Source organism: Carassius auratus, chromosome 46, assembly GCF_003368295.1.
Source record: "Carassius auratus strain Wakin chromosome 46, ASM336829v1, whole genome shotgun sequence".
In the NCBI taxonomy this organism is placed as follows: Eukaryota; Metazoa; Chordata; class Actinopteri; order Cypriniformes; family Cyprinidae; genus Carassius; species Carassius auratus.
In genome coordinates this window covers 2,101,183-2,119,608 of record NC_039288.1, presented here as the reverse complement: position 1 = coordinate 2,119,608, position 18,426 = coordinate 2,101,183, and the positions used below count along the sequence as shown (strand labels likewise).

Below are 18,426 nucleotides of genomic sequence, written 5' to 3'. Positions count from 1 at the left end.
GGTTGATTATTGCTGTTTAGCGTTTGTATTAATCTATGATGTGTCCCTGTTTGCGTACAGGGACATAAAATTTTTTTTTTAAGTGATACGTGGACCTAGGTGTCTGAGATTGTTCATTTTAAGTAAAGGATCCTAATATTTCGTCCCCAACAATATTTAATGAGGTTAACTTATAACTCCCTGTGGTTAGTCTGCATGAGATCAACAAGCTTGTTTGCTTTGCGGTCGCTTTAAATACAAAATAAGCATTCGATCTACGTTAGAGTGTCTGAGCGCTCACAAATCTTTCTGCAGCATCGTGAGCAGAATGGCAAGAGCGTTTTTTGACGCTCTAGACGCCGGCCAAATATTTTTTTTGCCAAATATTACAGATGGCACCTTTAAAATGTGTCACTATGGGTTAAAAAAGAAATTACATTATATACTTAGGAACAGAGTATGGGCTTAATCTAGGCTATGTTGTTAACTATTTACAAGTTTTGTGTATGTTTTTATAAAAGTTTTTCCCATTGCATCTGAAAATGACATCGTGCATCACATTCACAGCGTGCGCTCAACCTGCCTCCACGTTGCACATCTGTGGATGATTTAAAAATGTTTGATATAAAGGATGCGGTCCCATTTTATACAGGAATTGTTCATAAAAAAAAAAAAGAAAAAAATCTAATTATATTGTAAGTTTTATCCTAACATGCAATCTAGTTATTCAGATACTATACAAGATACAAGTTAATTTAGGCTATTTAACATTCACTGCACTTATACCCACGTTTTTCTTTAAATCTATTATAGTCTCGCATATCCCCTACAACAGGGAATTTTTTTTTTTTTTGAGCAAGGTGCCACTGTCAGGGAGTCTGAAGATAATTACATCATTAGAGTTGCCAGTTAACTTCAGAAATGGAAAATAAGGGCTAATTGAGATTATTTATTTTATTCTTTATTTATAATGTTTATTCTTGTATAAAATAACTGTTTATTCTTTAAGAAAATAAGGTACAGAATAAGGGACGATCCAAATATCTGTAATGATAATATATTTTGAATAATATAGGCCTACATCTGCTTGCAGTTAAAAAGTTATTTGTTTTGCTTCAAAAATATGGATTACAATTATTCTAAAAATAAATAAATAAAAATAAATTAAAAAGCCATCAGCATGAGTAAATGAGTATGTCATGTTTACTTTAACCTGCTGCTCTCTCTCTTGGGATTTTATTATGGATATGATTTTATAAATTGTATATTTTTATTAAACTCTTGTGTGGAGTGTCTTCTTGGCTATTGATGCCCATATAAATGAGTTTGTCCAGTAAAAGGGCCTTGTTCTTTTGGGATTGTTACACTACAGATATTGTTGACAAAATAAATTTTATGCTTTTCATGTAGATTAAAACATTTAAAACAAATAGCACATTTCAAACTAGCTGTACCAGAAAAAGTAACATTTATTCACACATGATAAAAGCTTGGTTGATCCAATATAGTCGACACATTGGCATTGATCTTTTGCAGAGGCAGTCTTTTGCTGCACTATGACGTTATAATGTGAGAATCTCCAAAACGAGTCGTTCTGGCAGCTTGACTTAAATATAAGATGTTTTGGACTAAAAAGAGTGTTAACTTAGGGTGCGTTTTTACAGTGCCTTTATATTACCTTTTGACCTCTTATATGTCAAGTGATCAAGGAAATTATTATTTCCCAATTCATGACATTTAAAAGACGAATGTGACCTTTTATGGACAACAAGCTATCATGACAATGTTTATTATTAGTTTTTACATTCATTAACTTCATTAAACATTTGACTTTTATAAAAATATTTTCATTATTAGTGGGACATGGAAAAACAGATGCAATTTTCTTAGATACAGAAATAATAAGTAAAACATCAGATGTAATTTACAGTGAGTGACAGTTTGCATCACGACAATAGTTTATTAATATAGGAATTTGCAGTGTTCTGTAACAACTCTTATTCTGCCGGTTTGACCAATCAGATAAAAACTGACATTTCAGTGGTGCCCACATGAATGAACGAAATATCGAAGCAATAAACTGATTTGTAGAGCCAAAACCTTTTTTTTTTTTTTTTTTTTTTTTTAAATAAGCCATCTTTCCAGTTCTCATTCTATTTTCAGATAGGATATCAAATGAGTAAAACATACGCTATCCATTAACTCTTCTGAATAATTTTTCTCTGTTTTTCCACCCAAGAAGAGTATTCTATTCAACACACTTTGGAATGAATATTAAACTACAATTGGGCTCATTTACATTTTACACACATTTTTTTTTATTTTATGTGATCATGAGAACCATTTGAATTCTCTCACCAAATATTTTTAAACTGAAGTAAATTGTGTGCTTGGACATACAGTGATGCATCCACTCACCTGGAGGTTGAAGTTTGGTAGCAGTGATCGGAAAAACAAAGATAATGTCCCTTCATTTGAGGCCCCCATGTTCTGCCTGAAAACAGACATTTGCACATTTTAGACATTTTACCATTTAAAGGGTATACGTAAAAAAAAAGAACATTATTTATTATTATAATTTTTTTTTTATTAAATCTGAAACATTTGATTTAGATCCAGAAAGGCTGGATTATGTTAACGGCTATTCACGCTGCACCGACAGACACATATCCAAGTAAACACTATATTACTGGATATGACTTCTCAAACATTCCACTAACCAATAAACCCAATTCAACATATGGTTCACCATAGGAGGAATACCAACATAATAAGCTGTTGCCGATACCCAATTTTACTGAAGGAAAAGTCACAATAAACAGCTGTGGTCGGATATTAGGTCAGAATTAAATAAATGTGAACAAAATATCCTTTAAACATCCGATTATAACAGTCATGTGATGGAGCTAAAAACACATGATCATTGTCTTAAAAAGGAGTTAAAATATATTTAAAATAAAGTACATACAAAATACAATAATGTACACTTAAGGTTAGTTTTATAAACACAGAGGTTAACCATGGAAAATGAAATGTATATTAATTGGATTCATATCATAAACCTCACTAAAATTACCAATCGGGCATGGAGGTATGTTTAATTACTAAAGTCACTATGAATTAATTTTCTTAAGTTATTTATTTATTTCTAGATTACTACAGCAGTTAAAAGGGAATTATTACAGGCTGTACAATCTTGGTACCACCTGCTCTAGCCATTAACATGATCATCAAATGAGGAGTGGAGTGTAGAGGCCCTTTGTCTAGATCCAGGGACGGACTGGGAATAAAAAACGGCCCTGGACTTTGACTAAACCCGCCCCAAAGCAATCGGCACGGGGAAACTCGAAAACAGTCTGTCTGCGCCATCTTTGTGTACTGTTTATTTAAACACTCTCTGTACTGTCAGGTATTTTGTCTTCTTCTGAGAGTGGTTTGACAAAAAACAAACAAAAAAAAAACTCTAGGATGTAACTATCTGACTTGGGGCGCTTAAAAGTAATTTCTGATTTAATCTTACTGCACAAATAATAATACCACATCTAAATGAAAATACACCATTACAAATGAAACTTCTGTATTCAAAATATTCAAAGTTTGTAAGCATTAACTGTAACGTTACCAACATTTTAAAAAGTAAAAGCAGTTGTTTTAACTACTGTAATCATTAAAAATGTAGCAACCTGAATATCACTTCCTAACATCATCCCTAGCAAGTAACTCTTTCTCCTCTCATGTTCCATACTTACTGTATTTTCCGGACTATAAGTCACACTTTTTTTCATAGTTTGGCTGGTCCTGCGACTTATAGTCAGGTGCAACTTATTTATCATAATTTGACATGAACCGAGAGAAATTAACCAAGAGAAAACATTAGCGTCTACAGCCACGAGAGGTGCTCTATGCTGCTCAGTAGAGCGCCCTCTCGCGGCTGTAGACGGTAATGTTTTCTCTTGGTTCTTGGTTCTAAATAAATGCAACTTACAATCCAGTGCAATTTATATGTTTTTTTTCCTCGTCATGACGTATTTTGGACTGATGCGACTTATACTAAGGTGTGACATAGTCGGAATGAGGTGATGACTGCGTGCGTGGTGGGTGGTGGGGCAGCCCGCCGACCGTCCTGGAGTACCGGCCATTCTGTGATTCTCCAGATCACACAGATGGCCAGTCTGCCCCTGTCTAGATCTGGTACTCGGCAGCCACCTATAAGAGCCTTAATGGATGACCTTACCATGACAGCAGTCTCAGTTCTGGGTTGTAGATGGCTTCTTCAGGGTCTCCAACGCCTCATCTTGTGGGCAAGGATGAGCTTTAACCCAAGCCAAGCCCAGGTCCCTGGTTTTAAAGAAAGGCAAAGTGGCCATCCGATTCCGCTTTACCCTGGAGGGGTCACAAATTCCATCAGTAACCGAAAGACCAGTTCAGAGCTTGGGGAAGATATTTGGAAGCTCCTTGAAGGACACAACCACTATCCTACAAACTAGAAACGACATAAGGAACTGGCTCACTGCTGTCGACAAGTTGGGGCTTCCAGGAAAGTACAAAACCTGGATGTACCAGCACTGAATCCTGGCTAGGATTCTCTAGCTCCTTCTTGTATACGAGGTACCCATGACAATGGTAGAAGCATTAGAGAGAATGGTCAGTCAGTTCCTCAGGAGGTGGTTGGTGCTCCCACGGTCCCTGAGTAACATCCCCCTTTACGGCCATTCCACCAAGCTGCAGCATTCCATCAGCAGCTTGTCCGAGGAGTTCAAGGTCACTCTTATCAGGGAAGTCTTGATGTATAGAGATTCATCCAATGTTAAAGTTTCTTTAGCGGGAATCTGTGTTAAGATGGGAAGGAAGTGGCAGGCTCAGGTGGTGATGGACAGAGCAGAGGCATGGCTGAGGCATGGTGTCTTGTTTGATAATGTGGCAGTGGGTCGCGCAGGCCTGGGCAGTTTTCCTAGGCCACGTTATGACAAAGCAAGAGGGAGGGAGAAGCGTCAGTTGGTGCAGGATGAGGTGCGGACAGAGTTGGTGGAAGACCGCCTGACCAAGATGGTCGTTATGCAACAGCAAGGTGCCAGCTAGGTGGGAAAAAGCCAAGCAGCGCAAGTTTAACTGGGCAGAATTGTGGAGCTCTGAAACACTGCGTATCAAGTTCCTTATCAGTTCGGTGTATGATCTTCTACATAGCCCATTCAACCTGCATTGCTGGGGCTTGGTAGAGTCACCAGCATCCTAACTGCCAAAGAAGTGGCACACTGTAGCATATTCCCAGCTGCTGTCCAAAGGCCTTGAGGGATGGGCGGTATCGCTGGTGACATGACCATGTCCTCAGGGCTTTGGCAGATACAATTACTGCAGCAATCCAGAGCAGTAAGTGTCAGCATCCCTCCAAGCAAACCATCTCCTTTGTCAGAGCTGGGGAGAAGGCATATTAGCAGCCACACTCCACCAGTGATGGAGTACTCGAGTCCTGGACTCAGACTAGAGTCCGACTTGAGTCACTATTCTTTGGACTCGAGTCCGACTCGAGACTCCATTCTCTGGACTCGTGACTCGACTTGGACTCGTGGACTGATGACTCGTACTTGGACTCAGACTCGAGGATATATAAAATCGGACTTGAGCATTCATCACACTGTTTTTGACTAAAAATGTTATAAAAAATGTTTCGTGCCCAAGATTGGCCGCTCACTGACACTGCTACCGCTCGCTCTCTTTGCTTGACAACACACCCACTGACGTAACTCACTTTACTTTTTTTCCAAAGCGCTCGGGCACTTGCGGGAAAGGATGACGCTGATTGGTTAGTTCTTGTCACATGACCCGCGGTGCGCTTGCGGCATTCTGAAAAGTTGAGAATGTGAATGTGAAAAGAAACTTGATGTGGTGCGGACGCGCCTGGATGCTGCTGTTATGAGCGCGCATACGCTTCCATTATGAGCATGCATACCGCGCGCCTACAGTACATTGGAAATGATGAACTTGAGCGTGCAAAAGACGTTGCTTTCTGACCAGGCGCGTGCTGTCACACACACACACACACACACACATTCACTTGAACACATACCAACGCACTCACGCTACATCACTGGATCACTCACACACAAACGCTCTCTCTGTCTCTCTCTCTCTCTCACACACACACACACTCTCTCTCTCTCTCTCACACACACACACACACTCACACTCATTGTAATATGCACGTTTCTTTTTTTTTCGCCAAGTGTATTTCTGTAATACAGTGTTAAAGGATTAATTTAGTTAAAGGACACTCTAGACATATTGTAGCATAGGCCCATGGCCAAATGAAGCGAATAATAGCAAGTAGCCAGGCACGACTGTGCGCTCTGAACGGGTGTTCTCCACCGCGGGGAACATTGTAAATAAAAAGAGAGCCGCACTTAATCCAGATCAAGTTGATAGACTAGTGTTTCTTGCAAACAATATTAAGAAATTAATTAGGCTAGGCTATATGCCTTACTCCTGCTGCTGTTTAAGGCTGGGTTCACACCGCAAGCTGCAGCAGAGCAGAAGCAGTGCGTATTTTTCTCGGTGCCTATGTTAATAGATGAGAGCGTTCACACCGCACGTAGAGGCTGTGCGGCAGAGCATTGCAGAAGCAGAGCAGAAGCAGCAGTGCCGCAATCGTTTCGGCACTGGGTCTATTTTTGCTGTGCTGCTGTCGCTCAGTTAAAGTGAAAGTACACCTTTGATGGACAAAATAAATATGATTTCACACAAAAAGTGCTCTAAATGCACAAAATTAGCACATCTAAGGTGTTTTAACAAGAACTAGAGTATGTTAGGAAAGAAAATTAATATAAAAATATAGCTGCAAGCAGCGATGGCGGGCTCAAGCCATCAGTGCGAACGCTACCCCGGTGGCATCAGGTAAACTGTGCCCAGCGAGCACATGCATTAACAATATTCCTCTGGAAGTGAGGTTTTAAAGGATATGGCAGTTAAAGGGTTAATCCGAATCATCTAGACCAGGGGTGCCCAACCCTGCTCCTGGCAATCAACTGTCCTGCAAAGTTTAGCTCCAATCCTAATCAAACATACCTGAAGCAACTAATTAAGGTCTTCAGCCTCACTTAAAAATTAAAGGCATGCGTGTTTGATTAGGGTTGGAGCCAAACTTTGCCTGTCCTGAATCACGTGAGTACACCTATAATAAGCGTTTATATTCGGACTATTTTAGATTGCTTCAGCGGAGTAACCCAGTACCTTTGTGATTCTTCATAGACATAAACAGAGAGAAGTAGTTCCGGCTACGATGTTCTTCCGCAAGACGCAAGCAGTTCTGTTTATTAACCGCTAGAGCGTCAAAAGTTACAGACTGCAGCTTTTTTTAACGCTGGCGCCGATACAGGATGGCTGCCTCCGTGACGAGCTCTGCATATGTTTTTGTGTTTTTGTTAGTTTGTCCTGTCTTTAGTTATATTCCTGCCATCAGTTTCACCAGGGAAGAACTGCTGAACATTCGGCAAAACGCACCACAAAATGTTTTTCCGGATTTCAATTATTCAGATGTTTTAGTGAACGTTGTTATCGGAGGAGCGGCGGCGCTGATCAAGCGCTTCAGGACGCGCAGACGGGGGAAGCGAGCGGGAGCGCTCGTCAGACTCAGGAAGCGCGGATTTCGAACGCCGTTGCCTAGCATCCATCTGGCAAATCTCCGCTCTCTACCCAACAAAACGGACGAACTCCTTCTGCTTTCTCGGACAAATAAGGATTTCACACACTCTGCTGCTCTGTGTTTCACGGAAACCTGGCTGAATGACACCATACCGGACAGTGCGCTCCATCTGCCGGACTTTCAGCTGTTTAGAGCGGATCGCGAATCAGAATCAACTGGGAAATCGCGCGGCGGCGGGACATGCTTTTACATCAATGAACGGTGGTGTACAGATGTAAATGTGTTAAAGAAGACGTGCTGCTCAAATCTCGAAACACTCTTCATTAACTGCAAGCCGTTCTATTCGCCGCGGGAGTTTCACTCATTCATTCTGGTCAGTGTTTACATCCCTCCGCAAGCGCATGTGAGCTCAGCTTTACAGAAACTCGCTGATCAGATTACAGAGACAGAACAACAACACCCGGACTCGGTTTTAATCATTCTCGGGGACTTTAATAAAGCCAATCTGTCCCGTGAACTGCCAAAATACAGACAGCATGTTACTTGTCCCACAAGAGACAGTAATATATTGGATCACTGTTACACCACAATAAAGGATGCATTTCACTCTGTTCCACGAGCAGCTTTGGGACGTTCTGATACCGTCCTACAGGCAGAAACTAAAATCAGCTAAACCTGTATCAAGGACTGTAAAAAGATGGACTAATGAAGCAGAGCAGGATTTACAATCTTGTTTTGACCTCACTGATTGGAGTGTTTTTGAAGCTGCTACCACCGATCTGGATGATCTCACAGAGACCGTAACATCATATATCAGTTTCTGTGAGGATATGTGTATTCCTACAAAGACTCAACTAATTTACAATAATGACAAACCGTGGTTCACTGCAAAACTCAGACAGCTCCGTCAGGCCAAAGAAGATGCTTACGTGAAGGGGGACAATGTCTTGTATAAACAGGCTAAATACACATTGGAAAAGGAGATCAAAGTGGCAAAGAGGAATTATTCTGAAAAAATAAGGACTCTTCAAGTTCACTTCCAACGACTCCGCATCAGTGTGGAAAAGTCTAAAGAAGATCACCAATTACAAGACACCACCCCCCAGCACTGTAGAGAATCAACGACTGGCAGACGATCTGAACGAGTTTTACTGCACAAAACACCCATCACCTGCGCTGAACGCCTCCCCACACAACCATTCACACCCTTCACAACTCCTGCAACCAGCCCCAAATGCCTCTCCAAACAACCGTTCACACCATTAACAGCTCCTGCAACCCATCCTGAACACCTCTCCAATCAAGCACTTGTGCTGACCAGCTGGCCCCCATCTTCACACAGATCTTCAACAGATCGCTGGAGCTGTGCGAAGTCCCTTCATGCTTCAAACTTTTCCACCATCATCCCCATCCCTAAGAAACCCAAAATTACAGGACTAAATGACTACAGGCCTGTGGCTCTAACATCTGTAGTCATGAAGTCATTTGAAAAACTGGTGCTGGCCCACCTGAAGGACATCACTGGGCCCTTGCTGGATCCTCTTCAGTTTGCCTACAGAGCAAACAGGTCTGTGGACGATGCAGTAAACATTGGACTGCATTATGTTCTGCAACACCTAGACAGACCGGGGACTTATGTGAGGATCCTGTTTGTGGACTTCAGCTCGGCCTTCAACACGATCATCCCAAACCTCCTCCTGCCCAAACTAAATCAGCTCTCCGTGCCCACCTCCGTCTGTCAGTGGATCAACAGCTTCCTGACAGACAGGCAGCAGCTAGTGAGGCTGGGAAAATACACATCCAGCACCCGTACAATCAGCACCGGAGCTCCCCAGGGCTGTGTTCTCTCCCCACTGCTCTTCTCCCTGTACACCAACGATTGCACATCTAAGGACCCCTCTGTCAAGCTCCTGAAGTTTGCAGACGACACCACACTCATCGGCCTCATTCAGGACGGTGACGAGTCTGCTTACAGACAGGAGGTAAAAGAGCTGGCTGTCTGGTGCAGTCTCAACAACCTGGAGCTTAACACGCTCAAAACAGTGGAGATGATCGTGGACTTCAGGAGACACCCCCCTGCACTCCCCCCACTCACCATCATGAACAGCACTGTGACTGCAGTGGAGTCATTCAGGTTCCTGGGAACCACCATCTCTCAGGACCTGAAGTGGGACATTCACATTGACTCCATTGTGAAAAAGGCCCAGGAAAGGTTGTATTTCCTTCACCAGCTGAGGAAGTTTAACCTGCCACAGGAACTGCTGAAACAGTTCTACTCCACCATCATTGAATCCATCCTCTGCACTTCAGTAACTGTCTGGTTCAGCTCAGCTTCTAAATCTGACCTCAGAAGACTACAGAGGGTAGTCCGGACTGCTGAGCGAATCATCGGTTCAACTCTCCCATCTATTCAAGAACTGTACTTATCCAGAGTGAGAAAAAGGGCTGTCAAAATCACTCTGGACCCCTCACATCCAGCACACTCCCTCTTTGAACTGTTGCCATCTGGTCGACGCTACAGAGCACTGAGCACTAGAACAACCAGACACAGGACCAGTTTCTTCCCTCAGGCAATCCATCTTATGAACAGCTGATAATAACGGCGAACACACTACACTTTATATTTATATACACATACACTTAGTATACACTTAAATTTTGCACACAGTATATATGTACATGCATAACTGCATTTTATAATATACCTGCCTACAATTGTCATTTGTATATTGTCATTCACTATCTACTTATTTGTATTTTTTATTCTTTTATTATGTGTTTTATGTTCTGTCGCTGTCATTCTGTTGTACTGCGGAGCTTCTGTCACGAAAACAAATTCCTCGTATGTGTAAACATACCTGGCAATAAAGCTCATTCTGATTCTGATTCTGATTTAAGCTGTAATGATGGAAACAACAACAACAACAACACAAAATTACTGATTTTTTTTTCTGCTGGTGATTAAAGATATGTTAACTCTGAGATGTTTCTCTCTCTCTCTCTATTAATAATTTATTATTGTTTTGTAATAATTTTATTGATCTATAATTCTGGTGATTAAAGAGATGATTAAGTCTCCCTCCCTCTCTCTTTCTCTTTCACCTAGCTCACCCCCCCCCCCCACACACACACACACACATTACCCACAGTGACAGAGGGACAGAGTGACATCAGATGTATGATGGTTTTTTAATTTTCTATTATCCATATAGTGTTGTATACTCATGAAACTATGCATATTTCCTCAGAATGACTGGTCTTCTGTGTGTAATTTTTTTAAGTGTTTAGAAACTGCACTTTAAAACAATAAAATAAATTTACTGGTTCCTTTTTTACTGTTATTTCAAAAAATCACCACGACAAAACCATTTAAGCTATCCAAATTCATTCGCAACTGTTCTGTTTATTCTTTAAACAGTGGTAAAAGAGGATGTGGGGCTGAACCTTCAAGAGTCACTCAAAACGTCTCTGTCCATAAAGCCTATTAAGAATTATTCTTAATATACAGTATTTCACAATACTTCAGCACGTTATTCTAATTAAGAGAGGGTCATTTTATCAGTAAAATACATAAAATACATATTTTTCTTTGAAAGATTTCTATAAATGATTTAAATCATACTCGTTTCTACACTAATTATTTAAAAGTAATCCTATATCTTTATCTGGTGGCCATTACTGGTACTAAGAATTTCAAGCTTGATTTATAAGTTATGATAGTTTTAATTTTATGCTGGCTCCTGAACATAATAAAGCTATGAAACTTACTGTGCTTCCTTCAAACGATGACTTCTACGTATATAAAAAATAATGAAGAGTTGGAATGAAAAATTTTAAAGATATAGTAAAATAACTATTGTATTTTTTTATGTTACTTTAATAAATCGCTATGGCCACAACATTTAAGCTATCCTAAACCCATTCACAATTTAACATCTCAGTATATTGGCATCATGTTGAAAAAGTTTGGTGTGAACTACTTGTGTCTTCTTGGAGGAGTATGAATTCATTTACAGGCTGATTTTATCATAAATCCACAATAACATTTCGGAGTTCTGTATCAATCAGTGTTGTTGTTTGTTTATTTTTATTTTTTTATTTTTCATAGGAAGATAACTGACTCTTTACTCTCCTTTTTAATAAATGTGCTTATAAACCAAGAACAAGCTATTTATAGCTGTATTTATAAGCTGCTTACTAATGACTATTAATGTTGGGACAAGACTTTATAAAGCATGAACTGATTATTTACTAATGAGTGCAGTTATTATAAAGTGTTACCAATGCATTTACTAATGTTAATAAATTAGACATTATTTTACAGTGTTATTAAATCCTTTAATGACTTATAAGCATTTGTGAAAGCAGCTTAGTCTTGATCTGTGAGCTGAACAGTTTTACTGTTACATCCCTGAGATTTTTTAAAATTTAGATTCATGTCATGTCACAGGATGGAATAAGTCAGTATCAAATGAGTTGAAATTATTATTTGCAGCACAAATAAGTATTTTTAGAATTTTGTTTTTAATTCCTCAAACTGTCAGAAAAGGATAAGGCCTAAGAGATTTCTTAAGCTGTAATGAAAACAGCACAGTTAGCAACAACAACAAAAAATAACAATTTAAAATAAAATAAAAATTTCTGGTGATTAAAGAGATGATTAAGTCTCTCTCTCTCATTGTGTCTGCCACTCAGCTCATGCCCATCCCCCACTCACACACACACACACACACACACACACACCCAGTCAGCACACATACATTCCTCAAACAGAGGGACAGAGTGAGTTGAGATGTCTGAGTTTTTTTAATTTTCTTTTAATCATACAGTGTCGTAAAGTCATGAAACTATGCATATGTCCTCAGAATGATTTGATCTCTCTATGAAAAAATGTTTTTAAGTGTTTTGAAGCTGCAATTTAAAAATACAAGACAATTAATGATTCCCTTTTTACTGTCATTTCAAAAAATCACCACGACAAAACAGTTCAAGCTAACCAAAATCCGTTCGCAATTTAAGTGCAATTTAACATTTCCTCTGAGGAGTATGCATTAAATCACAGCTCAATTAAAAAAAAAAAAACATTCAAATCAAAATAGCCGACTTCCTGTTGGTCGTAGCTGATGACTGTGAATTAGAAAGTTGTGCGTCTTGATAAGAACAATTTATGTACCAAGTTTGGTGTCTGTAGCTAAAACTAACCCCCCCACTTTTGACAAAATGTGGCGCTATAGCGTGCCTCCTTCACGCCCTTTTAAAAGCTTTTGCCATTGTCTAGCTATCACTTATACTGATATGTGTTTTGAGTTTCATGTAAATCTGAGGTTGTTGTCTGCCTCAAACTCACCATAACAGAAGATTCAAGTTTGACACGTTGCCATGGCAACAGCATATTAGATATCAATATCCCCACAACAGATTTACATCGGCCGTGTTTTGTCATTATTCTGATGAAGTTTTAAGTAAATCGAGTAAAAATAAGATGCTGAATTCAAAACATTTTGAATATGACTAACTTCCTGCTGCCAGGTGGTGGCGCTATAATGTTGACTCTTAATAATCACATATATACGATCGGTATCATACAACGAACAAACCAATGAAGTTTGATCAAATTCAGGAAATGTATGTGGATGTTATTAGACATTTCCTGTTTCTCATTTCTCGCCATAATTTCCACGCCTCGCCATGGGCAAACTGTTCGAGATATCAAAAATCCCCTCACAATTTTTCATCCTCAATGTCTTGAGATCATGTTCACCGAGTTTCGTGGCGAACGGGTTGAAAACCTCAGAGGAGTATTTCAAACTCCAGAGCATGCTTTTTTTAAACAGCCCTGAATAGCTGACTTCCTGTTGGGCGGAGCCTATGACATAAAGTGTGAAAGTTGTTCGGCTCAATGAGATCTACAAGTGTACTGAGTTTCATATAAATACATGCAAGTGTGTGTGAGCTATGGTTCAAGATTTCTGAAGGTGTTCCAGGGGGCGCTGTAGAGTCCCTGTGCCACGCCCGGGTCCCAGCCTCTGCAGCGTCCTGATGGCCGCAGATTCCAATGTGTGTGCCAATTTTCAAGAGTTTTTGAGCATGTTAAGGCCCCTAAAAACCCCCGGAAGGTTTAATAAAAAATAAAAAAAATAATAAGAAATATAGCTGCAAGCAGCGATGGCGGGCTCAAGCCATCAGTGCAACGCCACCCCGGTGGCATCAGGAAAACTGTGCCAAGCGGACATAAGCATTTACAGTAACCCTCGGGCAATAAAGTTTTATGGGATATGGCAGTTAAAGGGTTAATCCGATCCATCTAGACTTTGAAATCACATACACAGAACAATATATATAACTTTAGTAACACTTTATTTTAATATATATAAAAAATGTATAAGGTGTCCATCGTAGCTGACACCTAAATGAACACATTACAATTGTTTATGACTGCAAGTCTTTTCCCTCAAATGCTATTCTTCAAATTTGCGTTTGAGCCCATGTGAAAAAGTAGCATAATTTACATATGACTTACAGTTTGTTTTAATAAATATCAAACAATTCAATTTAATTGTGAATTATAGCTGTCACCTAGATGAACATTTACAGTTGTTTTTATGACTGTAAGTCATTCTCTTCAAATGCTACTGATGTTAGAAAAGTGTATAACAATATCACATGTAACTTTAGAGACGGTCCCTAAATTTAAGACTCTCGAATGTCCAATGTCAAGCCAACTTTATGCCTGTTTTTGTTTTGTTTTTTACTTTATTTTTCTTTTTTCTGTGCCGGATTGCTGATGTCCTTTACCCGGGCATAGATGTCCATCCATCAATTATGAACATTCATCCGCAAATGTCCGAGCGGTCGCAAGCGCGCATGGGAGAATGGCGCATGTTTTTTTTTTATTAATTTTTTTTTTATGAGCAACTGGGATGGTGCCCCCTCTGGGAGTTGGTGCCCTACGAAGACTGCATACTCTGCATATAGGGATTGGAGGTACTATCTGGAAGATATATTCCTCAAACCGTCGTACAATAGGAGGTGATGCTAGTACTTCAAGAATCTCTCAAAACCGTTCTCTCAAAATCTGTTCATAAAGCCTATATATAAAGTCTTAATATAGTATTCCACAATATGTTGTGCTATTCTAATATTATTGCGTTTTTTTATTGACATTGTTATTTACTGTTATTTTTTGTTTTAATATTGTTACTGTTGTTACTTGCTGTAAGGTGACCTTGAGTGGTTTGAAAGGCGCATTAAATAAAATGCATTATTATTATTATTATTATTATTATTATTAGCTGTACACTTGATAGAAAACTTAAATATAAAATTATGCAATTGTATATATATATATATATATATAGTGTAAAGTTTTCTTTTATTGCATCTTGAAATAAATGTTTCTGAGTTCTGTGTTTGTTTATTTTTTTATTATTTTTTTAGGAAGATTACAGCCTTTAATCTCCTCAAAATAAATGTGCATATAAACCATGAACAATTTAATTATAGCTGTATTTATAAAATGTTTACTAATGACTATTAATTTTGGGAGAAGGCTATATAAAGCAGCAACTGTTGATGTTGAGGCCTAAGATATTTCTTAAGCTGTAATGATGAAAAAACAACAACAACAACAACACAAAATTACTTTTTTTTTTCTGCTGGTGATTAAAGAGATGTTAACTCTGATATGTTTCTCTCTCTCTCTCTCTCTCTCTCAATAATTTATTAGTGTTTTGTAATGATTTTATTGACCTATAATTCTGGTGATTAAAGAGATGATTAAGTCTCCCTCCCTCTCTCTCTCTCTCTCTGACACCAAGCCCATCCCCTCTCCCACACATTCACACAAACTCAGCACACACACTTAACATACACACACTTAACACACAAACACACACATTACCCACAGTGACAGTGACATCAGATGTATAATAGTTTATTAATTTTCTATCATCCATATAGTGTTGTATAGTCATGAAACTATGCATATTTCCTCAGCATGACTTCTATGTGTACATTTTTTTTGAAGTGTTTAGAAGCTGCACTTAAAAAAATAAAAGACATTTACCGGTTCCTTTTTTACTGTTATTTCAAAAAATCACCACGACAAAAACGTTCAAGCTATCCAAAATTCATTCGCAATTTAAGTTCCTCAATGTTTTTTCTTAATGTAGACAAAGTTTGGTGTGTATAGTGTACTTCCCCTGGGAGGAGTATGCATTAATTCACAAAAGAAAATTCCCAAAAATCCATATTCAAGTCAAAATAGCCAACTTCCTGTTGGTCATAGCTTATGACTGCGAATTAGAAAGTTGTCCGTCTTGATAAGAACAATTTATGTACCAAGTTTGGTGTCTGTAGCTAAAACTAACCCCCCCACTTTTGACAAAAGGTGGCGCTATAGAGTGCCTCTTCCACGCCCTTTTAAAAGCTTTTGCCATGGTCTAGCTATCTTTAATACTGATATCTGTTTCGAGTTTCATGTAAATCTGAGCTAGTTATCTGCCTAAAAATCACCAGAACAGAACATTCAAGTTTGACACGTAGCCATGGCAACACTATATTAGATATAAATATCCCCACAACAGATTTTCTTCGGCCGTGTTTTGTCATTATTCTGATGAAGTTTGAAGCAAATCAAGTAAAAATAAGATGCTGAATTCAAAGCATTCTGAAAATGATTCACTTCCTGCTGCCAGTTGGTGGCGCTATAACTTTGACTCCTAATAGTCACATATATACGATCGGTATCATACAACGAACAAACCAATTAAGTTTGATCAAATTCAGCAAATGTATGTGGATGTTATTATACATTTCCTGTTTCTCATTTCTCGCCATAATTTCAACGCCTCGCCACGGGCAAACCGTTCGAGATATCAAAAATCTCTTCGCAATTTAGCATCCCCAATGTCTTGAGATCGTGTTCACCGAGTTTTGTGTTGAACGGGTGGAGTTCCTCAGAGGAGTATTTCAAATTCCAGAGCATGTGTTTTTCATAAAACCCTAAATAGCCAACTTCCTGTTGGGCGGAGCTTATGACATGCAGTGTGAAAGTTGTTTGGTTTGATGAGTTATATATATTTACCAAGTTTCATATGTATACGTGCAAGTATGCATGATATATGGCCCTCGGTACTACAGGGGGCGCTGTAGAGCCCCTGTGCCACGCCCGTGTATCAGACTCTGCCCGGCCCTAAAGGCCGCAGGTTCCAAGGTGTGTGCCAATTTTCAAGAGTTTTTGAGCATGTTAAGGGCCCCAAAAGCCCCCGAAACCTTAGAAAAAAAATTTGAAGAATAAAGAAAAAAAAAAATAAAGAAAATTAAAGCTGCAAGCAGCGATGATCGGGCCCTCGCACCCGGGCTCACTGCCAGCAAGCGGCTTCAGTAAAAAAAGCGAACGGCGAGAAATATGCATTTAAAGTCGTAAATATAAGTGGAATATGTCAAAGTCATTTATATGTGCCAATCTTCTTTTTGCCAGCAGGTGGCGCTATCATTATAATGGAATATTTTCCTTCAGATGTGTTCAGGCCAAGACTCTTATCAAACATTTGAAGTTTGGGGAAGATCGAATATTTTATGCCTGAGTTACAACAACTTCTCTTCCTATGGCGAGACATCAATTTTGTCATGGCGCCATGGACACGACCTTTAACAAAAACTCAAGATAGACTGACCACGAAAAAGACATTAATGTCAAAATATTTCTAGGAGTAGTTTGTCGCAGTGTAAAATATGACACTTCCTGTTGCCAATAGGGGGCACTATATATCTTTGTTGTTCTGTCCTTTCATCTGCTCACTGCATTTGTTAACTGTGTCTTACAAGTGGTTTTTAAAAGTAAAAATTACTTCAATTTCAGTCTCTTTCAATATAAGTGTTTATATAAATGTTAATTAAAGCTTAGTTAAAATATTTTAATACATTATTAATAATATTTTTTTTTATTACATTTTTATTTTAAAATTAGTTTATGTACTGTGAAAAAACATAAATAATAATATTTTTAATGATAGGAATAACTAACATAAAAAAGATTAATAAATTATCTGAAAAATAGATTGTTCCTTGTTAGTTCATGTTAGTTAATGCATTAACTAATGTAAACCAAAGAGAGCTTATTCGCACTTTTCATGATCTATAACCATTTTTAAAAATACTTTTATTGATCTATAAACATTTCTGAAATTATTATATAAAACTATATTACCAGTAAAATTCATTAGCTTTTTAAAATACATTTTGTTTTACTTTGAAAGAAGTTTTTTTTTTGCTTTTTTTTTGCTTTGCTAAAGCAGCATGTATCAGAGGACACGTTTTTGATCAAAGTAAAGGAAATGTGCATGCAAGCGGAGAGATTCATGCTCGCACATTATTTTAATGTGTTTTTGCGTAACAATAACATGCTCTCGCTACTGCGTCTGCACCACATACACATACTGTATACACTCTGCAAACAGTGAACCTGTATAATCTATAACAAATCTATTTCAACACCTGAAGCATCGCTACAATGAGCTCTATGACCAATGCATGACAAGAAGACATGCCTAAAAATTCAGCACTCCTGAATATGAGTTTTTCACTTCCAGCCATCGAGGACAATTATATATATCACTCATAAATCATGAAATACCAGATCTATAGTATTTATTAAGATTGATGTGATTTGAAATTGGTAAAATGTACTTGGAAAAAAATGTCATCAGAATATCAACGTGCCTTATTATTATGTACTTTGTGAAAAAGCATTTTTAACAATTTTATTGATCTATAAGCATTTGTAAAATATGTTTGCCTGCATTACAGCT

General features: G+C 38.4%; 1 protein-coding gene across 2 annotated transcripts in view; it reads right to left on the bottom strand.

Annotated features, from left to right (window-relative positions):
• tcf25 (TCF25 ribosome quality control complex subunit) overlaps positions 1–18,426 on the bottom strand; it is a 278,696-nt gene that overhangs the window by 52,138 nt on the left and 208,132 nt on the right. For both annotated transcript variants that reach the window (XM_026234236.1, XM_026234237.1), the window contains one exon: positions 2,398–2,473. In XM_026234236.1, the coding sequence (XP_026090021.1) occupies positions 2,398–2,473 (76 nt within the window). The remainder of the gene's footprint in view (positions 1–2,397; positions 2,474–18,426) is intronic.